The sequence below is a fragment of the Myotis brandtii genome, unplaced genomic scaffold, assembly GCF_000412655.1.
Source record: "Myotis brandtii unplaced genomic scaffold, ASM41265v1 scaffold481, whole genome shotgun sequence".
NCBI lineage: Eukaryota > Metazoa > Chordata > Mammalia > Chiroptera > Vespertilionidae > Myotis > Myotis brandtii.
The window spans coordinates 778,294-804,704 of NW_005368381.1; the positions used below are offsets into that span (position 1 = coordinate 778,294).

At 38.6% G+C, this 26,411-nt stretch overlaps 2 protein-coding genes across 5 annotated transcripts in view; both read left to right on the forward strand.

Annotated features, from left to right (window-relative positions):
• The window catches only part of OGT (O-linked N-acetylglucosamine (GlcNAc) transferase), a 48,613-nt gene extending 24,595 nt beyond the window's left edge, over positions 1-24,018 (forward strand). For both annotated transcript variants that reach the window (XM_005876204.2, XM_005876205.2), the window contains exons 15-22: positions 2,358-2,483; positions 2,873-3,043; positions 3,158-3,274; positions 3,368-3,538; positions 5,252-5,404; positions 18,310-18,562; positions 18,806-18,929; positions 21,799-24,018. In XM_005876204.2, the coding sequence (XP_005876266.1) occupies positions 2,358-2,483; positions 2,873-3,043; positions 3,158-3,274; positions 3,368-3,538; positions 5,252-5,404; positions 18,310-18,562; positions 18,806-18,929; positions 21,799-21,973 (1,290 nt within the window). In that variant the 3' untranslated portion in view covers positions 21,974-24,018. The remainder of the gene's footprint in view (positions 1-2,357; positions 2,484-2,872; positions 3,044-3,157; positions 3,275-3,367; positions 3,539-5,251; positions 5,405-18,309; positions 18,563-18,805; positions 18,930-21,798) is intronic.
• A 67-nt stretch (positions 24,019-24,085) lies between these two features.
• The window catches only part of ACRC (acidic repeat containing), a 34,578-nt gene continuing 32,252 nt past the window's right edge, over positions 24,086-26,411 (forward strand). For all 3 annotated transcript variants that reach the window (XR_001364057.1, XM_014547683.1, XM_014547684.1), the window contains exon 1: positions 24,086-24,506. Coding sequence is in view for 2 of the 3 variants with exons in the window: in XM_014547683.1 (XP_014403169.1) it covers positions 24,479-24,506 (28 nt within the window). In the remaining variant the exon portion in view is untranslated. The remainder of the gene's footprint in view (positions 24,507-26,411) is intronic.

Consider the following 26,411-nt stretch of genomic DNA (forward strand, 5'->3'; position numbering starts at 1 on the left):
ACAGTTTTCTCCAGCAGGAATTTATTGTTTCAGGCTTGATGGCTTTTATGGCTTTTTCTGTGACAATGGCATCTTCAATGATGTAATCCAGGGGTCCTCAAACTACGGCCCTCGGGCCACATGCAAATACAAATATTGTATTTGTTCCCGTTTTGTTTTTTTACTTCAAAATAAGATATGTGCAGTGTGCATAGGAATTTGTTCATAGTTTTTTTTTAAACTATAGTCCGGCCCTCCAACGGTCTGAGGGACAGTTTGAGGACCCCTGATGTAATCCTTCCAGACATTCACAATGTTCTCTCAATTGGGGGTCTCTTCCATAGAGTTGACAAATTTTTCCATAGAGTACCATGTTTAATGAGCCTTAAAGGTCTTTATGACTCCCTTATTTAGAAGCTGACTTAGAGACATTGTGTTTGGGGGCAAGTAGTCCATTTTGATGCCTTTGGTGTTGAATTTATGGGGTTCTGGGTGGTCAGGGGCATTGTCCATATCAAAAGAACCTAAAAGGGAGTCCTATACTGGCAAGGTACTTAGGATTCTCATAGTTCAGGTCTTCTTGTAAAACCAAAAGACTGATAGCTGGTGTTTATCTTTTCCCTTCAGGGTTGGGGGTAAAGGGGTGGGGATGGGTGGGAGGGTAGCAGCTTTGTAGATAAGGGCATTCCTGACCATACACAAAACTGCATTTGCACAAAACAGTTAGCCTATCCCTTCCTGCTTTTTAAATTCTGGTGCTCGCTTCTCTTCCTTACTAATAAATGTCTTTTGTGGCACCCCCCCTCCCCCCAAAATAGGGTATCTTCATCTGCATTATAAATCTGTTCAGGCAGCGATCTTTTTTCCTCAATGATCTTAATGGCATCTGGGAACTTACCTGCTGCCTCTTGGTTGACAGAAGCTATTTCTTCCATTGTTTTGACAATTTTTAAAATATTTTTATTGATTTCAGAGAGGAAAGGAGAGGGAGAGAGAGATAGAAATATCAATAATGAGAAAGAACCATTGATCAGCTGCCTCCTGCACACCCCACACTGGGGATCGAGCCCTCAACCCAGGCATGTGCCCTGACTGGAAATTGAACTGTGACCTCCTGGTTCATAGGTTGACGCTCAATCACTGAGCCACACCGGCCGGGCTGTTTTGATATTTTTAAGCGAAACCTCTTTCTAAAATTATCAAACCATCCTTTGTTAGCATTACTTTCTTCAGCTTTAGACCCTTCACCTTCCTTTTGCTTGAGGTTGTCATACAGTGACTGCTTTTTCTCGAGTCATATAAGTCTATAAGTATGCCTTTCTTACAGCAGTTTGGCACCCACATCAAAGTTGCATTTTCAGTACAAGATAGAAAGATACTTCACAAAAGTGCAAGGTTTTTTTTGATTCTGCTTTTATAGCTTCAGAGATGCTTCTTGAATTTCCTTTTCTTTTTTTTTATAATGGTACTTACACTGGATTCATTTATCTTGAACCTACTGCAGTAAACCTCAAATATGGTGGAATATACCAAGCAATTCAACTTTTTCTTGTAGTGTCATGACTTTTCTTTGCTTCTTGGAGCACTTTCAGTATCACTAGTGGCACTTTCTGTGGGTCCCATGTGTTACTCAAAGTTTATGGCGTTTCACTAAACACCATGAAAAGTATGGGAGAACTGAGAGAGATCACAGTCCATACGCTATTTACTGGAGAGATGAACTGCTTGCACAGAGATTAGCAGCATCACATGGCGTTTAAAGCAGATAAAGCAGTTGAGCTCACTGCAGTAGCAACAGGAGGGGGCTAGGAAATTATTACAGTAGTACAGTATGTACCACAGTTAATTTTATGCAGTTATGATGTAATACCACATCTTTGTTTATTTACATTTCTGTCAACTGCAAATAGTCATATATGGTCTGTAAGTAATAAAATTTTGATCAATTTTAACTTTTATAATAGATTTTTGTACATTTTTATGGTAGTAAATGATGAAATAGAATAGTTAGTATCTGCATATGTTTTATGCATTCACAGTATAACTTTTTTGTGTTTTTTTTTTCAATAGTTCTAGGCTATGTAATTCATCTGTGAGTATTTTCAAACTGTCACAGATCTCCAACAATTTTTGCAGTATATTTATTGAAAAAAAAAAACTGCACTGTTCAAACCTGTATTGTGCAAGAGTTAAATATATTCTGTTTCTATAATGCTTTGGGCCCATTTTAATGGCACTTAACCATATTTTTACCTGCATTAATATAATTTGTGTTCTTACTTTTGCATCTAGGAATCTGAATTCTGTTTAATGCCAATAAAACTAATTGAATTAGTCTGAGATTATACCTAATGAGTTCTTATTTTTTTATTCCATAGATTCCATGCAATGGAAAAGCAGCTGATCGCATCCATCAGGATGGTATACACATCCTTGTAAATATGAATGGTTATACCAAGGGTGCTCGAAATGAACTCTTTGCTCTCCGGCCAGCTCCTATTCAGGTAAAGGAATTAATAATTGCTCACAATGTTTATTGGACTAAAAAGACAGTAATGTGCTTTTTTCCCCTCTGGCTACCTGACATTGGAAACAATAGAGCAGACATACCTGACTTAAGGGAAAAAAGTATAGTTCTTGAAAGGCACAGGGACAGCGAATTTTGAGTGTAGAACACAATGCCCACAGTACATGGATACAGAGACATGCATTTCATAGTTGGGTATAAATAGTTCTTTTGTCTTGTAAATTGGAAAAACATTTTAGCACTTATGTTAGTCTAAAATACTATTTGATTGCTTTTGGCTGAGTCAATCCTCCCTGTTTGTTTGTTTTCTTACTTAATTTTGGACCCTTTGGAAGAAGGTTCTTAGTCTATTTTTTTCCCCCTTAGGCAATGTGGCTCGGATACCCTGGGACTAGTGGGGCGCTTTTCATGGATTATATCATCACTGATCAGGAAACTTCACCAGCTGAAGTTGCTGAACAGTATTCTGAAAAACTGGCTTATATGCCACATACTTTCTTTATTGGTGATCATGCTAATATGTTTCCTCATCTGAAGGTAGGTAGAAAAACAGTGCTATGGGGAATTGCAAAGAACTGTAGTCATTTATTTTCTTGCTAGTGTCCCTATGCATCCTAAATGACATGTCTGAAACTTTTTTCTTCTGATTAGAAAAAGGCAGTCATCGATTTTAAGTCCAATGGGCACATTTATGACAATCGGATTGTTCTGAATGGCATCGACCTGAAAGCATTTCTTGATAGTTTACCGGATGTGAAAATTGTCAAGGTCAGGACCTGGTCAATATTGTCATTGAAATAAAGTTATCTGCATTTGGGATCTTTTCCCTAATGATACATTTTGTGCCATTTTTTTTTAAAGATGAAATGTCCTGATGCAGGAGATAATGCAGACAGCAGTAATACAGCTCTTAATATGCCAGTTATTCCTATGAATACTATTGCAGAAGCAGTTATTGAAATGATTAACAGAGGACAAATTCAGATAACAATTAATGGATTCAGTATTAGCAACGGACTGGCAACTACCCAGGTGAGAAGAGAATAATAGAGCATAATATGTACCACCAGGTATACATTCACCTCATTGAAATCTCATAATAACTCTAGCAGGTAAGCATAATTATCCCTGTTTTATAGATGAGGAAATGAATTCAGTGGAAATTGGCATCTTAAATAGGTTTGTTTGATTTTAAAATCACCTGGATTCAGCCAGTAGGTTATACTAGTGAGGGTCTATTGTGTTCATATCTTGTTATTTCCTTCTGTGGCTTTATTCTTAACAATGATGAACTTGGTTCTGTAACTAAATTATCCTTTCCCTAGTTAATTCTTACTCATCTTTAAGACTTTCAGTTCAAAGAGCTCTTCCAAGAATCTGTTCCTGTCTTTATCCTCAGATTTCTTTGGATAAATATCCAGGAGAGGGATTGCTGGGTCATATGGTAGTTCTATTTTTAATTTTTTGAGGAGCCTCCAAACTGTTTTCCACAGTGGGTACACAAATTTACAATTCCACCAACAGTGCCTGTGCGTTCCCTTTTCTCTACATCTTCACCAACACTTGTTTATTGATTTATTGATAATAGCCATTCTGGCAGGTGTGAGGTGATCTCTCATTGCAGTTTTAATTTGTATTTCCCTGATCCCATTGTATATTGTAACCTCTGTAATATTTGGATATATCTTTATATCCAGTGTGACACATAATTCCCTGGTTTTGTATTCTCCACTGAATTGAATACTTGTGTCTTAGCAACAATAATGTAATGTGTGCTCAATAAATATATAATGCATACTTGAATAAGTGAATATGTAGCTCGGTCACAAGATCATAAGGCAAAGATCTCTGACCTCTTAGGAGTTAAAATTTTTACTTGTACATCATTTTATACCATCGGTGCTCAAAATGAACTCTTTGCTCACAGGCCAACTCCTTAATAGGAGGTAAAGGAATTAATAATAATCGCTCACTGTGTCTATTGGGCTAAAAAGACAGTGTTGTGTTCTTTTTCCCTCTGATTACCTGGTATTGGAAACACTAGAGCAGACATGTTTGACTTAAAGTATAGGTGTTTTTGTTTTTTTTGTTTTTCTTTTTTTGTGTGTGTTTCATTTTTTCCCATCACCATTTATCCCTTCTAATCCCTCTTCCATCTCCACCCTCCTTGCAATCACCACACTAAAGTGTAGTTGAAATGTACAGTGACAGAATTTTGAGTGTAGAACACAATGCCCATATGTATGAAATGGCCTTACACACAGGAATAAGTTACATAACAATGTAAGGCAGTACTCACATGTGGGAATTACAAGATAAGATTATAATTGGGTATATGGGTACTCAGTAATGGATCAATGTGGGGAGAGGCAGTCTTAGTAAAGAATGTTTGGAGGAATAATTTAAGTTTAGCCTTAAAGGGTGTGTTTCATTTAGAAAAGGACATTTCATTCATGAAGAAAAGAGTAAGCCAAACATGGCTGTTGGATTAATAGGGCTTTGAAAGTAACTTTTTGTACAGAGTGAAAAGCTTTTATAGTGCATCACCCCCCCCCCCCCCCCCCCCCCAAATTAAGATAATGTTATAACTTTTTTTTTTAACTTAATATGTCATGAATATTTTATAGGTCAGTGACGTGACTCTTGACGGCTATACCATTTTGCACATTAATTCTTCACTGATTGAAAAAATATCGGACTATGTTGACTTTAAGTATAATCATTGTATTCTTTTTCTTGTTCTAGATCAACAATAAGGCTGCCACTGGAGAGGAGGTTCCCCGTACCATTATTGTAACTACACGTTCTCAATATGGTTTACCAGAAGATGCCATTGTCTATTGTAACTTCAATCAGTTGTATAAAATTGACCCTTCTACTTTGCAAATGTGGGCAAATGTGAGTTTGTGTAGATTCGTTATTAATATGTAGAGACTGGGAAAGATTTGGTATACAGGTCATCTTGCTGAGACTGCCTCCCACCTTCATTCATGAGTGGCTGTGCTCATTTCTGCTTTTTTAAAAAAAATTTATTTCCAGTTACAGTTGGCATGCAATATTATATTATTTCAGGTGTGAAACATAGTAATTAGACGTTTATATACCTTACAAAGTGATTGCCCCAATAAGTTGAGTACTCATCTATTGACTATATTCCTGTGCTGTGATTTACACCCACATGGCTATTTTTGTAACTGGCAATTTGTACTACTTAACCCCTTTCACAATTTTTTCACCCGTTCTCCCAACCCCCTCCTATCTGGTGACCATCAGCTTGTTCTTTGTATCTGTGAGTTTGTTTCTGTTTTCATTTATTTTGTTCTTTAGATTCCACATATAAGTGAAGTCATATGATACTTCTTTCTCTGACTTATTTTACTTAGCATAATACTCTCTAAGTCTAGCAATGTTGTCACAAATGGTAAGATTTCATTCCTTTTTAATGGCTGAGTAATTCCATTTTATATATGTATGGTATCTTTTTCTAATCATCTATTGATGGACACTTAAGCTGCTTCCATATCTTGGCTATTGTATATAGTGCTGCAGTGAACATAGGGGTACATATATATTTTCAAGTTAGTGTTTTGGATTTCTTCTGATAAATACCCAGAAGTGGAATTGCTGAGTTATATGGTAATTCTATTAAAAAATTTTTAAGGACCCTCCATACTATTTTTTATAATGACTGCGCACCAATTTGTAATCCCACCACAGTGCATGAAGGTTTCCATTTCTCCACATCCTTGCCAACACTTGTTAGTTGGTTTATTGACATAGCCATTCTGACAGGTATAAGGTGATATCTCATTGTGGTTTTAATTTGCATTTCCCCAATGATTAGTGATGTTGAGCATCTTTTTATGTTTTGTTGGCCATCTGTATGTTCTCTTTGGAGAAATATCTGTTTAGGTCCTTTGCCCAATTTTCAATTGGATTTCTTGTTTTCTTGGTGTTAAGTTGTATGAGTTCCTTACGTATTTTAGATATTAACTTCTTTTTAAAAAAAATGTATATTTTTTATTGATTTCAGAGAGGAAGGGAGAGGGAAAGAGAGATAGAAACATCAATGATGAGAGAGAATCACTGATTGGCTGCCTCCTGCATGTCCCATATTGGGGATCGAGCCCGCAACCTGGGCACGTGCCCTTGATCGGACTCGAACCCGGGACCCTTCAGTCCACAGGCTGATGCTCTATCTACTGAGCCAAATCTGCTAGGGCTAGATATTAACTTCTTATTGGATGTATCATTGGTAAATATCTCTCATTTAGTAGGTTGCATTTTTGTTGATGGTTTCCTTCTCAATGCAAAAACCTTTTAATTTGATGTGGTCCCATTTGTTTATTTTTTTCCCTTTGTTTCTTATGCCCAAGGAGACAAATTCAAAAACATTGCTACAAGCAGTGTCATGGGGTTGACCGCATGTGTGTTCCTCTAGGAGTTTTATTGTTTCGGGACTTACATTTAAGTCTTTAATCCATTTTGAGTTTATTGTATCTTGTATAGAAAGTGATCTAGTTTCATTTTTTTTGCATGTATCTGTGCAGTGCTCCCCACACCATTTTTAAAGAAACTTTCTTTACCCTGTAAGTATTGCTTAGGCTCTGTAGGATGCTTTGGGAAGTATGGACATTTTAATAATGTTAAATGTTCCTACCCATGAGCATGGTATATGCTTCAATTTATTTGTCGTCTTCAGTACCTTTCTTCAATGACATAGTTTTCCAAGTATTGGTTCTTTTTTGTTGTTGTTAATTCTCACCCGAGAATATCATTTTTCCATTGATTTTTAGAGAGTGAAAGGGAGGGGGAAGAGACAGAGAGAGAAACATCGATGTGAGAGAGACACATTGGATTCGTTGCCTCCCACATGCACCCTAACCAGGGCTGGGCATCGAACCTGCAGCCAAGGTACGTGCCCTTTGCCCGAATTGAACCCGAGATTTTTCAGTGTCCTGGTGGCTGATGCATCCACTGAGCCAAATTGGCTAGGGCCCAAGGATAGGTTCTTTACCTCCTAGGTTAAATTTATTCCTAGGCTGTGAAAAAGAAGGATCTCTTACCCTTTGAGACAGCATGGAGGGACCTGGAGAGTATTATGCTAAGTCAGTGGTTCTCAACCTTCTGGCCCTTTAAATACAGTTCCTCATGTTGTGACCCAACCATAAAATTATTTTCGTTTTTACTTCATAACTGTAATGTTGCTACTGTTATGAATCATAATGTAAATATCTGATATGCAGGATGGTCTTAGGCGACCCCTGTGAAAGGGTCGGTCGACTGCCAAAGGGGTCGTGACCCACAGGTTGAGAACCGCTGTGCTAAGTGAAATAAGCCAGTCAGAGAAAGACAAATATCACATGATCTCACTCATATGTGGAACCAATGAATAAAATAAACTGATGAACAAAATAGATCCAGAGACATAGAAGCATGGAACAGACTGATGAATCTCAGAGGGAAGGTTGGGTTGGGTGGGTGAGTGGAGAGAGATTAACCAAAGAACTTACATGTCTACTAGAGGCCCGATGCACGAAATTCGTGCAAGAATAGGCCTTCCTTCCCCTGGCTGCTGGTACCAGCTTCCCTCTGGCACCCGGGACCTGGGTTTCCCTTGCAGCCCTGGCTTGCTCCGGAAGGTCATCTGGCCTAATTAGCATATTACGCTTTTATTATTATAGATGTGCATAACCCATGGACACAGACAATAGTGTGGTGAAGGCCTGTGGTTGTGGGGATCCAGGTGCAGGGTGAAAGGGGTCAATGAGGAAAAAATGGGACATCTGTAATAAATATAAATTAAAGATAAAGATAAATTTTAAAAATATAACAGCAAAAAAGATAAATAAAAAAATACAAGCCCTACCCAGTTTGGCTCAGTGGGTAGAGCGTCTGCTTGCAGACTGAAGGGTCCCGGGTTCGATTCCAGTCAAGGGCATGTACCTTGGTTGCAGGTTCCCTGGCCCTCGTTGGGGTGAATGTGGGGGACAACCAATCAGTGTGTCTCTCTCACATCGATGTTTCTCTCTGTCTCTCCCTCTCCCTTCCACTCTCTCTAAAAATCAATGGAAAAACATATCATTGGGTGAGGTTTAACAAAAAAACAAAACAAAAAATACAACAACAAAAAAATTTATTCCTAGGTATTTTTTATGCAATTGTAAATGGGATTATCTTCTTAATTTCTCCTTCTGATAGTTTATTATTGGTGCATGAAAATGCAACTGATTTCTGAATATTAATTTTGTATCCTGCTATTTTACTGAATTCATTCATCAATTCCAATAGTTTTTGGGGGACTCTTTAGGGATCTCTCTATATAGGATCATCTCATCTGAAAATAATGACAGTTTTACTTCTTCCTTTGCAATTCGGATGCCTTTATTTTTTTCTTTTCTCATTGCTATGGCTAGGTCTTCCAATACTATCCTATATAATAAAAGGCTAATATGCAAATCAACCAAATGGTGGAATGACCAGTTGCTATGTCGTGCACTGACCACCAGGGAGCAGATGCTCAATGCAGGAGCTGTCCCCTGGTGGTCATTGCGCTCCCACAGGGGGAGCGCCTCTCAGCCAGAAGCCAGGCTCATGGCTGGTGAGCGCAGCAGCAGTGGTGGGAGCCTCTCCTGCCTCCATGGCAGTCAGACATCCGCAGAGGACTCCTGGACTGCAAGAGGGTGCAGGCCGGGCTGAGGGACCTGCCCACCCCCCCCCACCAGTGCACGAATTTCATGCACTGGGCCTGTAGTATTGAATAAAAGTGGTGAAACTGGGCATCCTTGTCTTGTTCTTGATCTTAAAGAAAAAGCTTTCAGCTTTTTACCATTGAGTATGATGTTATCTGTGGCTTTGTCATATATGGCCTTTGTTATGTTGAGGAATGTTCACTCTGTTCCCACCTTGTATATATTGATATGATCATATATTTCTTATCTTTAATTATTTTATGTGTTGTGTCACAATTGATTTGTAGTATTGAACCAACTTTGTGTACTGGGAATAAATCCCACTTGATTATGGACTCTGATCTTTTTAATGGATCATTGAATTCAGTTGCTAATATTCTGTCAAAGATTTTTACATCTATGTTCATCAGGGATATTGGCCCATAATTTTCTTTCTTTCTTTTTTTTTTTGTAGTGTCTTTGTCTGATTTTAATATTAGAGTAATGCTGGCCTTGTAAAATTTGGGGAGAACCATTCCTTCTCCGTAATAGTTTGAGAAGCATAGGTGTTAAGAAATGTTTAGTAAAATTTACATCCAAAGTCATTTGGTCCAGGGTTTTGTTTGCTGGGAGTGTTTTGATACTGACTTCATTTTGTTAGTAGTTATTGGTATGCTCAGATTTTGTTTCTTCTGGATTCAGACTTGGAAGATTGTAGGTTTCTAGGAATATATCCATTTCTTCCAGGTTATCCAGTTTGTTAGCATCTATATATATATAAAATCCTAAGCGACTGTCTGACTGTTCAACCGGTAGCTATGACATGCACTGACCATCAGGGGGCAGACGCTCACCACACAGGCATGGAAACATGGAATAGACTGATGAATCTCAGGGGGGAGGAGGGAGGGCGGAGGGCGGGAAGAGATTAACCAAAGATCTTACATGCATACTAGAGGCCCGGTGCACGAATTCCCTCAGCCTGGCCTGTGGGAATTGGGCCGAAACTGGCAGTCCAATATCCCCCGAGGGGTCCCGGATTGTGAGAGGGTGCAGGCCAGGCTGAGGGACCCCACTGGTGCACCGGGCCTCTAGTATTGTTATAATCCTTTGCATTTCTGTAGTGTCACTTCTCTTTTAAATCTTTTTTTTAACTGTTTATTCTAGGTCACACTTTTTTTTAATAAGGTTTTTTTAAATTGATTTTTAGAGAGAGAGAGTAAGAGAGAGGAATTGATATATAGAAACATCAATGAGAGAGGAACATCATGGATTGGCTGCCTCCTGTAGGCCCCCTACTGAGGATTGAGCTCACAACCCAGGCATGTGCCCTGAGCAGGAATCAAACCGGTGAACTCTTGGTTCCTAGGTTGATTCTCAGCTGCTGAGCCACACCTGCCAGGCTTGTCATGCTTTTTATTGTAAAATAAAACACAGGTACAGGAAGCCACACAAAACAAATATATAGACTGGTGAATTATTACGAGGCAAACATCCTTGCAGTCACCACCCAGGTCAACAATTAGAACTCTGCTAGCCAGTGTAGAAGTCTTTCCATGTGCCCCACCCAATCACAACCCTCTGTGAACCTCCCAAAAGTAACCATTTCACCTGGCTTTTATATAATCACTTTTGCTAGTTTCTTTTTTTTTCTTTATTGATTAAGGTATATGTGTCCTTATCCCCCCATTGCCCCCTCACCCCCCCTGTTGTCTGTGTCCATTGGTTAGGCTTATATTCCTGCATACAAGTCCTTTGGTTGATCTCCCCCTGACCCCCACCCTCCTCTACCTTCCCTCTGAGGTTTGATGGTCTGATCGATGCTGCTAGTTTTTTTACAGTTTATCTCCCTTGTGCATCTTGCCCATTTATTTGGTTCTTCTCTTTTTTTTTGATGAGTCTGTTTAAAGGTATATCCATCTTTTCAAAGAACCTGCTTTTGGTTTTGCTGATCATATTTTTGTTTTTTGTTTTGTTTTTTTACTGTATTTTGTTTATTTCCTCTCTGATCTTTATTATTTTCTTCCGTTACCCACTGTGGCCTCTGTTCTTTTTCTGGGTTTGGTAGGTGTAAGGTTAGATTGTTTATTTGAGATTTTTTTGTTTGTTTCTTGAGGTAGGCCTGTATTTCTGTGAATTTCCCTCATAGAATTGTTTTGGCTGTGTACCATAGATTTGGGGTTCTTGTGTTTTCATTTTCATTTGACTAGAGGTATTTTCTGATTTCCTCCTTGATCTCATTGTTAACCCAATCATTGTTTAGTAGCATGTTATTTAGCTTTGTGTGTTTTTCAGTTTTCTTCTTGCAATTGATTTCTAGTTTCATACTGTTGTGATCACAGAAGATGCTTGAGATGATTTAAATCTTCTTAAATGTATTGAGACATTTTTATGACCTAACATATGGTCTGTCCTGGAATGTGTTCCATGTTCACTTGAAAAGAATATACAGGGTGTTCCCCAAAAATGTATACACAATTTTTTAAAAAAAATATATTTTATTGATTTTTTGCAGAGAGGTAGGGAGAGGGATAAAGAGTTAGAAACATCGATGAGAGAGAAACATCGATCAGCTGCCTCCTGCACACCCCCTACTGGGGATGTGCCCGCAACCAAGGTACATGCCCTTGACCGGAATCGAACCTGGGACCCTTGAGTCCACAGGCTGACGCTCTCTCCACTAAGCCAAACCGGTTAGGGCAATACACACTTTTTTAACAGCTGATAGCTCAGTTTTGAAAAATGAAATGTATTTTAATTAACACTGTCTTTATAATTATTCATACATTTTTGGGGACACCCTGTATATTCTATTGCTTTGGGGTGAAATGTCCTAAAAATAACAGTTATGTTCATCTGGTCTAATGTGTCATTTTCTGTCCGCATGGTTTATCCATTGATGTGTTAAAGTCCCCTACTAATGCCATATTACTGTCAATCTTTCTATTTCCATCAATGTTTGCTTTATATATTTAGGTCCTCCTACATTGGGTGCACAGATGTTTATGAGAGTTCTGTCCTGTTGTTGGGTTGATCAGTTTATCATTATGAAACACCTTTCTTTGTGTCTTATTTATTACATTCCTTGTTTTAAAGTCTATTTTGTCTGCTATAAGTATTGTTATCCCAGCTTTTTTTTCATTTCAATTTACATGAATTATTTTTTCTATCCCTTCACTTTTTTTTTAGTACTCCTCACTTGAGGACATGCTTTTATTGGTTTTTACAGAGAGAGAGGAAGGGAGAGGGAAGAAGGGAGGGAGGGGGGTGGGAGAGAGAGAGACATTGATATGAGAGTGAGACATTGATTGGTTGCCTCCTGCACACTCTGTACTGGGGATTGAGCCTGCAACCTGGGCATGTGCCCTCCCTGGGAATTGAATCAGCAACCTTTTGTTGCACAGGATGATGCCCAACCAGCTGAGCCACACCGGCCAGGGCCATCTCTTTATTTTTAATCTGTGTGTCTTTCAATCTGAAATGTGGGTCTCTTTTGGGGAGCATATATACAGGTCTTGTTTTTTTACTCAGCCACCCTATGTCTTTTGATTGGATCATTTATCTATTTACATATAAAGTAATTATTGGCAAGTATATAGTAGTTGTCATTTTATTGTCTTCATTTTTGAGTTGCAGTTTACATTTCAATATTATGTTAAACAATCATGTACTTTTACAGAGTGATCATACATAATTATTGCAATTTTTAAAAAATATATTTTATTTATTTCAGAGAGGAATGGAGAGTGAGAGTGAGATAGAAACATCAATGATGAGAGAGAATCATTGATTGGCTGCCTCCCGCACGGCCCCCACTGGGGATCGAACCCGCAACCCAGGCGTGTGCCCTTGACTGGAATCGAACCCAGGATCTTTCAATCCACAGGCTGATGCTCTATCTACTGAGCTAAACCGGCTAGGGCAATTATTGCAATATTATTGACTGTATTCCCTATGCTGTAATTTACATCTTTGTGAGTGACTATTCAACTACCAATTTGTACTTCTTAATCCCTTCACCTTTTTCCACCCAGTCCCCTCTGTTCTCTGCATCTAGGTCTGTTCTTTTGTTCTTTAGATTCCACATATAAGTGAAATTATATGGTATTTGTCTTTCTTTGACAGACTTATTTCACTTAGTATAATATGCTCTAGGTCCATCGATGCTGTTGCAAATGGTATATTGTTTTTGTAATTCTTCTCTGTTCTTTATTCTCCTGCTCTCTTTGATGTTGACTTTATTATTATTATTATTTTAATATTTTTATTGATTTCAGAGAGGAAGGGAGAGGGAGAGAGATAGAAACGTCAGTGATGAGAGAGAATCATTGATCAGCTGCCTCCTGCACACCCCCTACTGGAGATCGAGTCCGCAACCTGGGCATGTTCCCTTGACCAGAATTGAACCTGAGACCCTTCAGTCTGCAGGCTGACGCTCTATCCACTCTATCCATTGAGCCAAATCGGCTAGGGCGATGTTGATGACTTTATATAGTTTATGTTTGGATTCCTTTCTCTTAATTTTTTTTTTATCTTAGAGATTTTTGGTTTGTGGTTACCATGTGCTTGATATATAGCAAGCTGTGCTTATAGCAGTCTATTTTAAGTTGATGGTTGGGTAATTTAATTTCCAACACATTGTAAATTCACTGCAATTTTTACTTACCTCTTCCACTTTTTATGCTTTGGTCATTTTTTTTTTTTACTTTTTTTTGTATGTGTGTGTTTATGTGTATCTTAATTTGTTGTAATTACACGTGATCTTTCTTCTTTTGTCTTTTAACCTTGGTACTAACTTGGTTAATGCATTGCTTTTACTAAGCGTTTGCCTTTTTCAGTAAGATTTTTTTCTTTTCTATATTTTCTTATTTATATTTGATCTCTTATTTTCTACTTGAAGTCTAACTTTTTTTTATAATACTCGTTTAGTGGTGATGAACTCCTTTAGCTTTTTCTTGTAGGGAAACTGTTTTCTCTCTCCTTCAATTCTAAATTATAGCCTTGCTGGGTAGAATAGACTTGGTTGTAGGTCCTTTATTTATTTTTTTAGTTCTTGTGATGTATTTTACTTTTTCTTTTTTTAAAAAATTTATTGAATATACTGGGGTGACATTGGTTAATGAAATTATATAGGTTTCAAGTGTACAGTTCTATAATCATCTGTATGTTGTGTTATGTGTTCACCACCCAAAGTCAAGTCTCCTTCCATCATCATTTAATCCCCCTTTACTCTCTTCTACATTCCCCCACCCCTCTTTCCCTCTGGTAATCACCATACTGATGTTTGCTTAATTCCTTCACCTAATTTCACCCATCTTCCCAATCCCCTTCCCCTCTGACAGCTGTCAATCTATTCTCTGTAATTATGAGTCTGTTTCTATTTTGTTTGTTAGTTTATTTTGTTCATTAGATTCCACATATAAGTAAAATCATATGGTATTTGTCTCTCTTTGATTGGCTTATTTCACTTACATAATACTCTCTAGGTCCATCCATGCTGTTATGAAAGGTAAGATTTCCTTCCTTTTTTATGCCTGAGTAGTATTTCATTGTGTAAATGTACCACAGCTTTTTTAGCCACTCATCTACTGATGGACACGTAGGCTGCTTCCAAATCTTGGCTATTGTAAATAATGCTGCAGTGAACGTAGAGCTGCATATATTCTTTTGCAATAGTGTTTTGGGTCTCTTCGGATATATTCCCAGAGAACCCATCTCTGCAGGGGGGGAACCTTTGCAGCTGAAATATCCACCTGAATCTCAGCTGCTGCCTGTGGAAGCAGGGCCAACCCTTTTCGTGTCTCTGCCCTTCCTACCAGTCTCACTGTGACTTCTTCTTCTGTAAATCCTTGGTTATAAGGTTCAGCTAGTCTCCAGTTGGTTATTCAGGTTGATTGTTTTATATTTTATTTGTAATTCCAGTTTGGTTCTGGGAGGTGGTTAGTGTAACATCCACTTACATCTTGGATCATTCTCTTTTCATCACTTTGAATATTTTGTGCCAGTGTCTTCTGGCCTGCAAAGTTTCTGTGGAAAAATCAGTTGAAAGTCTTATGGGAGCTCTCTTGTAGGTTATTAACTGATTTTCTCTTGCTACTTTTAAGGTTCTCTCTTTATCTTTAACACTCATTTTGGCCCCTTCCCCGTGTTTGTTTCTATGTATGAGGTTAATCTGTTCTGTCTCCTGATATTGACAGAGTGGCCTTATATAGAAAGTGTCTTGTAGGGCTCAGTTGCACAGTCTCTCTAATCACCTGAGCTTGGTCCTCCAGGGGTATCCCCTGTGTGGGTTGTGTGTTCCCTCTTGTTGTAGTTATGCTTCAATTGGTGCTGGCATATCAGTAGGTGGAATTGACCCTCACTCAGGCTGGCTGACTGTGAGGGCTAGTCGTGCCTACTGTGGTTGAGCTGTTGTGTGGGGACTGACCCTTGAGAGTGGGAGTCACTTTTGCAGGAGTCTTATTCTAGCTGAGTCTGCCCTTTGGGTGTTTTGGTTCTGGAGTTGGTTGGGTGGGAATTTGATGGCACTCTGAAGCAGGACACTGGGCATGTTGGTTACTGGAGACTCTTGGGAGGGGCTCTGGTTCAGGCCAAGGATGGCTGCCGTCGTGCAGGGTTTCAGGCTGCTTGGCAGAAGTTACAATTTATGCTGTTTGGTTAAAATTTTTAGTTTTGCAGTCCATACTCTCTGTCACCTCTGTTCATCTTTGCCGTTGGATCAGGAAAACACCATAAATGGTTATATAAATGGATGAACATAGGTGTGTTCCAATAAAATTTGATTGACAAAAAATAGGCAACATGCAAGATTTGGCTTACAGACTAGTTAGTTTGTCAGCCCATGGTCTAAACTAGGGGTGGGGAACGTGCAGGCCCTATAAGGCTTTTGCACAGTCATTTGGTCTGGCCCTGCCAAGGCATTAGGGGGTGAGTTAATTAAATGTTTCATGAAATATAGCAAGCTAATTTTAAGTTGATAATTTTGTATGGCCCGCAAATGATGTTATAAATATCCAAATGGCCTTTGGCAGAAAACAAGTCCCCCACCCCTGGTCTAAATGAATAGCAAACATCATGCTTATTCACCCATGTTTAACATTCTTGCAATATTGTAGAGATATAACAGGAAGGATTTAGTTTATGCCATTAACTTTTAGTCAGCTCATAAGACCAGTTTGCATAAGGAGGATCTCTGAAGGTTCCAACCTTTGGTATCCATATTTGTTTTTGTTTTTTTTCCATTTTTTTGTTGATTCTCATCCAAGGATATTATAAGGGAGAGGGAGAGACAGAGAGAAATATTGATGTGAGAGAGACACATTGGTTGGTTGCCTCCTGCATGCTCCCCGACCAGGGCTGAGGGTCAAGCCTGCAAGCAAGTTATGTGCCCTTGACCGGAATCGAACCCAGGACCCTTCAGTCTGCAGTTGATGTTTTATCCACTGAGTCAAACCAGCTAGGGCATTTTATTTTATTTTTTTAAATAAATTAATGATAGAGGGAGAGAGGGGGACAGGGAGAGAGAGGAGAGAGAGATAGAGATACTGATTTGTTGTTCTGCTTATTTATGCATTCATTAGTTGATTCTTATATGTGCTCTAACTGGGGATGGAGCCCACAACCTTGGCACATTGGACAACGTTCTAACCACCTGAGCTACTCGACCAGGGCCTTCCATAATTTGTTCTTATTCCATGGAGCTAAAATGGAGATGATTCTTGGTTGCTTTCTTTTCTGATTAATATCTGTTTTTTTCCCCCCTTTGGAGAGGGGAGGGTGGAGGAGAAGAGGAAGCAGATGAGTACAGGTTTACTATTCCTTAATCTTTACTTCCCAATATTGAAAAAAATCTGATAACTGATAAGTGTTGTCATGTTTGTGGTAAATTTATTTGGCTGCACATTTACCTGAACTATTTATGGTCTCTTATTCCAGGGGTCCTCAAACTTTTTAAACAGGGGGCCAGTTCACTGTCCCTCAGACCGTTGGAGGGCCGGACTATAGTTTAAAAAAAAACTATGAACAAATTCCTATGCACACAGCAGCGGCAAAAACACCCGGCGGGCCGGATAAATGTTTTTGGCGGGCTGCAGTTTGAGGACCCCTGGAATATTCTGTGAATATTCTGACATCTCGATGCACAGATGCTAATGTGTTTATTTACAGGAAGTTGCTGCTGAGACTCTAATGTAATATACATGCATGTACACTTTTTAAAAATTTGAAATATGCCCTAGCTGGTTTGGCTCAGCAGATAGAGCGTCGGCCTGCGGACTCAAGGGTCCCAGGTTCGATTCCGGTCAAGGGCACATCCCCAGTAGGGGGCGTGCAAGAGGCAGCTGAATCGATGTTTCTCTCTCATCGATGTTTCTAACTCGCTATCCCTCTCCCTCTCCCTTCCTCTCTGTAAAAAAATCAATAAAATATATTAAAAAAAAATTGAAATACTCGGAATTCTGAAACTCATCTCTTCCTATGGCTTTCAGAGAGGGGATGGTGAACTAGTAAGGTACATTGAGTAGATGTAGATTTAAATCGGGCATTGGCAAATTGGCCTGTGGGTCAAATTCAGCCCACTGCCTGCTTTTGTAAATAAAATTTTATTGACACACAGCCATATCTACTTGTTTACATATTGTCTGTGGCTGCCTTCCAGTGACAAAGGAGAACTGAGCCTAAAGTTAGGACAGAGTCTATGTGGTTGCAAAGTCCAAAATATTTGCTCTCTGGACCTTTACAAAAAGTCTGCTGACATCTGATCTAGATTAGGTAAATAAAGTTAGGCAAGTGTGAACTAACTGTTGTGTCATGGTGGGAGATTTAAAATTTGATGTGGAAAATTGCTATCTCCTCTACAAAATCACTGCCTAAGATTTTGCCAGTTAGTATCTTGTTTTGTATCTTCTTACATCAGTTTGTTTCTTTTAACTCTCTTTGGGGACAGTTTAGCAGAATAGGAACCTACAGTTCAGTTGATCTAACTTATCTATGTGAAGGAAAGACTTATAAGTTCACAGTAGGCTGCTATCTGGGTGAAAAGGGTAGAATGTGGTTAAATTATTAGAACTCTATAGGAACCTTTCTGGAGAAGGGCAGAGCTGCTATTAATAATTACCATTTTCCCTATTTTAGATTCTGAAGCGTGTTCCCAATAGTGTGCTGTGGCTGTTGCGTTTTCCAGCAGTAGGAGAACCTAATATTCAACAGTATGCACAAAACATGGGTCTTCCCCAGAACCGTATAATTTTTTCACCTGTTGCTCCTAAAGAAGAACATGTCAGGAGAGGCCAGCTGGCTGATGTCTGCCTGGACACTCCACTCTGTAATGGGCACACCACAGGAATGGATGTCCTGTGGGCTGGGACACCGATGGTGACTATGCCAGGTAAACTACTGATAAATCATTGGAATCTTGTTCTTTTTAGAATCCCTTTTATGGAAGATAATTCCAGGTGAAATTATATATAGTTGAAGCAACATTTAGGGGAGGATGATAAAAAAAACCAAGATTTGTTCTGAGCACTTATCTCTATTCTCATCTGTGTAGTGTGGGTACTTAACATAAATAACATTAATAACCACATGCTAGTTGCATTCTTGTGAGTAATTGTCATCTTTCTTATTACAGGAGAGACTCTTGCTTCTCGAGTTGCGGCTTCCCAGCTCACTTGTTTAGGTTGTCTTGAGCTTATTGCTAAAAATAGACAGGAATATGAAGACATAGCTGTGAAACTGGGAACTGATCTAGAATAGTAAGTAAACTTTTCCATGAATAAATCATGATAAAGTGAAGGGAATCAGGAAAGTTTAGAGAGAATATAGGTGCTATAAAATGAAATAATAAAATAAGGGTAATATAAAATAGGTGTATTAGTTGTATTATCTCTGGATGGGAGAACTTTCTAAACTTTCATAAATGAAGTGGTCGATAGGTTTTACTATGCAAAGAGTAAATGGCTGAATGAAAGTAAGTAAAAAAAAATTAAAAGACAAATAAGAGGAAAAATCTTTGTTTTTTATGTCAAATATTAATAGTCTGGCTATATAAAGACTGAAGCACGTTTACATTTTAAGTCCCTTAATAAGAACATAAACAAGGAACTGACCAGACAACTCACTGAAGTAGAAATAAAATGGTCAATAAGACAAAGTTTCAACTTCCATAGTAGAAATATAAATTAAAATAACATTGAGGCATAACCATTATTTGCCTGTAAAACAAGAGACCTTTTTTTAAAACCTTACTCTACTTTCTTTTTTTAAAACATATATTTTTATTGATTTTGGAGAGGAAGGGAGAGGGAGAGAGAGAGAGAAACATCAATGATGAGAGAGGATCATTGATTGGCTGCCTCCTGCATATGCCGCTTACTGGGGATTGTGCCTGTAACCCAGGGATGTGCCCTTGAACAGAATGGAACCTGGGACCCTACAGTCTACAGGCCGACACTCTATCCACTGAGGCAAACTGGCTAGGGCTAAAACAAAAGATTTTTAAAACATTTTTACTGATTTCAGAGAGGAAGGGTGAGGAAGAGAGAGAGAGAAACATCAATGATGAGGAGAATCATTGATCAGCTGCCTCCTGCATACCCCACACTGGGGATCAATCCGGCAAGCTGGGCATGTGCCCTGACCAGGAATTGAACCACGGCCTGGTTCATAGGTCGATGCTCAACCACTGAGTCATACTGGTGGGGCAAAACAAAAGATTTTTTATATGATACCCAAGATGAGGGAGTATTGAGGTGCTGGCCTTTTCATACATTGGTGAGTAAATTGGTATAACCCTTCCTCAAAATTATAAGATCCTTAAAAAAAAACACACACACAGAGCTTTGACCCTAATAATGCCACATCTTCACTACAGCATAAGAAAAAAACAAAAACCATAACTTAAATGCCCCAAATAGGTGGGAATTAGAGAAGTGATGCTTAAATGATTCTTTATCCATACAAGAAAAAGTGTTTATCTGTTAACTATGCTTTTTCTTTGTGCATTATGGGATATTTTTTTTTCTTTGTATTTTTCAAAGAAGTAGCATTATATGGAAGTTTAAGGAAGCAACCTCTTTGAGTCAGATTGCCTGGATTTGAATCCAGGCTCTCCCACTTTACAAGCTTGTGACTTTAGGCAAATTAGTTTCTATGTGCCTTGATTTTTCCATCTGTAAAACAGGGATGACTGATAGTACTTACTTTGAAGAGATGTTGTGACAATTAAAAAAATGTGTTCTGGCCCGGCCAGCATGGCTCAGTGGTTGAGCGACAACCTATGAACCAGGAGGTCATGGTTTGATTCCTGGTTGGGGCACATGCCTGGGTTTCAAGTTCGATCCCCACTGTAGGGCGTGCAGGAGGCAGCTGATCAATGATTCTCTCTCATCATTGATGTTTTTATCTCTCTCCCTTTCCCTTCTCTGAAATCAATAAATATATTTTTAAAAAGGTGTTCTGTGTAAAACACAACAGTTCTTGGTATATAGTAAGCATTCAACAGAGATTAAGTATTTTCATAATTTTCTCCATTGAATATCATGTACATCTAAGGAAAATGAGTGAAAAATTTTAGCCCTGGCATTAAAAAAAATTAATATTCATGTCCATCATCCCAGAGATAACTACAGCAAATAATGTAGTGTCTTTTTTTTTTTAACTCTTTGGAACTTAGTTGATTTCATACAATGTTTTGTAATGAAAACTATTAATTTTATAATGAATACTTATATACCTGCCATCTAGATTCCACCACTAAATTTATTATGCTTGCTGTCTGTCCATCTGTTTATTTCTCTAGCATCTAGCAATCCATCTTATTTGATACATTTTGAAGTAAATTGCCAGATATCAGTACTCTTCTCCCTAAATACTTTAGATGTGGACATCATTAATTAGAGTTCAATGTTTCTTTCTTATTTTTTCTTTTTCTTAAATATTTGTATTTATTTTAGAGAGGAAGGGAGAGGGATATATATAGAGAGAAACATCAATGATAGAGAATCATTGATTGGCTGCCTCCTGCACACCCCACACTGGAAATTGAGCCTGCAACCCGGGCATGCACCCTGACTGGGAATCGAACTGAGACCTCCTGGTTCCTAGGTTGACACTCAACCACTGAGTCAAGCCAGCTGGGCCTGTTGGTTTTTTCAATTATGGTTTATATTTAGTATTATGTATGTGCCTTAGCTATTGTAAATGGTGCTTCAGTGAACATCTTTGCATGACCAGGTGTGCCTGCATCTCTGATTAATTTCTTTTGAATAGATTTTAAAGTGTTTCTGATTGCCAGAGGCTAATGAACATTTAAAGTTCTTAATGTATACATTACTAACCAGTGGTATGTAGGAATAGACATGGGTCATTTTAAAGGTGAAAATGAGATAGAATGGAGAAAGCATGGTATCTTGGATATACTTGTTTAAGAACTAATTTTTTTTTAGAGGATGTGAATTTGATTATAAGTGTTAGCATTATGTTAACACTTTCCCTTTTTTAGCATTGAGGGAAGTTTCATCCTGTGTTTTATCAAAGGTGACTAGGTATTTAGGGGGAGGCTAGTTCTAAGTTCCTGCTCTGTTTGTAAACTTGGCTCCCTTTCTCTCTCTTTTTTTAAATTAGCCTGAAGAAAATTCGTGGCAAAGTCTGGAAGCAGAGAATATCTAGCCCTCTGTTCAACACCAAACAATACACAATGGAACTAGAGCGGCTCTATCTACAGATGTGGGAGCATTATGCAGCTGGCAACAAACCTGATCACATGATTAAGCCTGTCGAAGTCACTGAGTCAGCCTAAATAAAGACTCTCCACAGGAGGAATACCCCTCTACCTGAGCCTCAACCTTCAGGGGAAAGGGAACTAGATAATGTACTTTTTACTTATCTGTATAGTGTCATTACAGATGGGTGACAAATAATGATAATAGAATAGCACAGCCAAGGTTGCTTTGTGCATGATAGGAAGAGACACAAGAGATGGGAAACTGCTGTTCTACAAGGAATCTCCATAGAATTTTGCAGCAATCAGGTGGTGCATAGATCTGGATGGAAGGTCTGCTCTCCCTTGGTCTTCCATGGGATGGTTAGTAGAGGAGAGATCTAGATTGTCCAGCCGTTTTGTGATTCCATTGCTTGATTGAGTCTTCTGAATTAATTTTTTCTTTATATTTTGGGTATTGGAGCTTTTAAAAATGTTTGGTTTCAGGTGATTTTATTCATGTGAAGTGTATATGATTCTCTTGAGATAAGGTTTTAAACTAAAATGTTGCTCCTTGTTTTAGTTTCTGAACTCTACAGATTAATGGGAACTTTGCTGGTGTAGTCTTTTTATAGGTTTTATAAACCACTTAAGCCTATATCAGTCGTTTGAGTGTCTGACCTAATGAATGGAGCTATCAGTGCTTTTTTGATTTAGATGATGATTCAGAATTTTTTTTTCTGGTCCATTTCCTTCCCCTGCCCCTACTTTAAAATTGCTCCTGTAAATCAACTAACAAAACCAAGTCTGTTTCAAAGCATCCCAGAGTGTTTCTCTAAAACACATCATCTAGTGCCAAATTAAACTTCTTAGGAATGATTATTAATTATGAAGGGCACAGTTGTGATACTATCATTGATGATAATATTGATTTTTGGCCTAGTTTTCATCTATTTCATCAGTGTTTTACCTTTGACTGCCCCTCTATGCTGCTTCCCGAAGTAATAGTGTGTGATAAGATTTTTACCTTCCTTTTCTAAGGTTTGCTTTTTTTTTAAGTGAGTCCTGTTCTTCCTATTTCTGTCAGCAGAAATGAAATCCCAGGTAAGTATAAGTATTCAAATATTTGATCACTAAGTTAAAGTTATTGCGAATATATTAAATAAATTTCATCAAAAACATGTTATGGGTGAAAAGCTCTGAAGGACCAGCTATGTATGTGAATAATTATTTTTCAAATCTTCTAGGGTATTATATAATAACTGTCTTCTGGACTTGGTCTTGAAGTCTCTGTGGATTCAGCCATAGTAGCAAACTGTACTGCTATTTGGTTTGGAGTTACAAATTAGACTTTAGGCCACCTGGAGCTTGAGTTCTTGGTATTAAAAACCATAGGAATAAAATTATTGAATTTCAACAAATGATTGAGGACTTGAGGCTTAAACAAACCAACATATGAATATATGTTTTGTCTTGCTATACTGCACTTATGCTATTCAGTAACAGTAACAGATAATTTTTTGTCTGCTAGTAGTGTTCTAGATTATAGTGTCTTTTCACAGCACTAAGGCAGTGTACCTATTCTGTAGTTGCAGCTGATGCCTGAATGTATCCTAGCTGACAAATTATTGATTAATAAGAACTTGAATTTCTGAAAGTCTGTTAACCAAAATCTGAGCAGGAGTCTCAAATATAATTTTTAGTCAGAATTACATGTGAATGAACTGTGTATCTTTTAACAATGTAAATCAAGGAACATCAGTTTAGGGATGTCTTAATTTATTTTTTACATGACTGAAATATTAAAGGTTGCCAGCATGGTTGCAGATAAACTGATGTTTGAAATTCACCAAACTACTTAATGTGGAATAAGATGATAGACTTCTAGTGCCCTCAAGGTTGTGACCTTACAGTCATTTTACATAGCACATCATTTCTCCTATAGGGATGAACTTTTTCCTGGCACGAAAGTAGCCGCTCTGGTTAAAGCTTTGCTTATTGTAACAGGCTTTGGTTTCCAGGTAATATGTCTATGGAAGACTTAATTATGAATAGAGATATAGAGATCACTGGAAACAAATTGTTTTTTTCTATTATGCTCTGCTTTATCAAAAAAGTAAAACATTTAAATTGTGCTACAGAAATCAGATGTTGTCTTGTGATCTTTAAAATAATTAATAAATGAATGATTTGTCCTTAATATGGCTGATGTAGTTTGTGTTCTGTTAGATTGAGTGTTGGACAGAATAATTTGGTCATCCAATGATGAAACCTACATTTGAACAGCTCCAAACAAAAGACCAGATCTCCCTAGGGCAGCTATGATATTAAGGATTATTTTGTTTTCTAGCCAAGTGTGATGGAGGCGTGGGGTTGGCATATGATCCTTTAAGATGACAAAGCCCGAATCTCCCAGCACACCCATTCATGTTTGTTCCTGTTTTGCTTAGGACTGCTGTGGCTTCGCTACACTTGTGGTCTCATTCTTTATGTGGACTATTCCTTCCTGCTCTGAAGGGTGGTACGAGGGAGGGACCAAAACAAATAGCAATGCATTAGGGACCAGAACACGATGCTTAGCTGCCTGCTTTCTCAGAAATATAAATGAGAATCTTTTTCAATAAAATTTCAGGTAATTTACCTCATAACTTCTGTGGGTTGTGATCCTCAAAGCCCTAATGTGGATTAGTTTGTTTCCTAAAAGATAGTGAGGGAAGAAGCCTACTCATAAAAGTTCTCATTCCCACCCTTTTCTATTTCTTAGAAATGTGCATCAGTTATTAAAGGAAGTGCTTGTGCACCTTGAATAAACTTGTGCAACTTAACACTTGATTCCAATTCTAACCCAGTTGTCAACTTGAAGCATATGGCTCTTAATATTAACTACAGCTAACATTCAACTACAGCTAACATTCAGGTTCTTCGCCCAAACCTCTGAGGCGCACACAGTTCCATAACCCCACCCCCATTTTAAAAGCAGAGGCTTGTAAAGCGGTAAACTTACAAGTTTGTTATAGAGATAAAACTATAATGATAAATGTCTTTTATCCAATTCCCTATCGACTCAAAGTACCTTTATAGACAGAGATGAGCAAAAGTAGGTTTGCAGTTGTGAGTACTCAAAATAGTTTATTGTATTATTTATTAATTATTGTATTTTCATATGAACAACTGTAAACCTACTTTTGCCCATCCTTGTATGTAGACAGTTTGATGCTTAAGAGTTTAGGTTTTGGAATTAGTGCTTCTGGAGCTTAATCCCAGCTCTGCCACTTTCTAGCCATGTATGTGACCGCTGTTAAGTGAGTGCCAGCATTGCCTACTTTTTAAAGTGTTGTAAGGATTAGATTTACATGAAACAATTGGAACAGTGCCTCGCATGAAATAAACTTAGTGTTAATATATTTACATGCAGGGACGTGTTATTTGTATTTGTTTGCCAATTGGTTAAATTATGATATGTATAGAGAAATGGGCACAATCTAGAAAGCATATGTTTCGCCCCGTTTTTCTCCGTGTGTTTGGAGTGAGTGCCAAAAAGCTTCAAGTAACCAACCCCTTTTTATCTCCCTGGTTCGAAGGGTTTTGGAAGCAAACGTCAGTGTTGCCAAGCACTGTCGGGTTGCTGCTTTGCTCTTATCTAGGGGCCTAGGTGCCCTCCCCCCAGCTCGGAGTACTTTGGAGGGCAGGCAAATAGCCTTAGAGGTTTGGGCAGTTAAAGTAAGGAACGAACAGGGAACAGAGCTCGCTTATCTAAGTCCTCACAAGGATGGAACTTTGGGAGGATTCAGCTCAGTTTTTTTCCGGTCACCCAAAAAGTTAATTTAGGGATTGCTAAACTATGAACTCCGCAGGAAATGGTGCTTTCAGGACAGATAAGTAATACCCCGTGGAAGTGATTTGACTAGAAGCACTACGGCCGGGCGCTAAATTTCAGTTCATACCCGCGAAGTTTATATCTGCCTCACAACCAAGCTGTGATAGGTGGACACACGGAGGGCTGTGATAGGTGAGTACAGAGAGGGCGGGAACACTTCAGGGCTTACTTTCTGCTGAGCCTGGACTCTATAAAAGCTGGTGCGCACCTGCCGGCGAACCTCGTAGTTGCTCAGGATCTCGTCTTCCAACCGAGGTGGGAGCTGAGCGGCATTCAGCCACTCCAGAGGCAACAGAAGCAGGTAGGTGACGGAAGGGGCTGAGGTGGGTACTGAAGTGGGCACAGTTTTGAAAGCTCATCCTCGTTGAGCAGACTTAATTCAGGACGCTGTACGCCCTGTCCATGAACCTTGGGACTGAGATTCTGCTAAAATATTTTGCCTGTTTCCACTTTTCAAAAAGGACTTTTCAGCAAAAAGGATTTTTTGTTTTGTTTTGTTAGTGATATTAACTGCTAAATCAAAGATGGGGGATGGGGGTGGGGCATGGAGGTTGCAGTGGGAGTATGAGGGAGTTGAGGTTAGGGAGGTGGCATGAGTTTGGGGAGGGTCTAGGGCTGAATGCTGGAAGAACAACTGGGGGAGTGAGGTGTGAGTGAGGG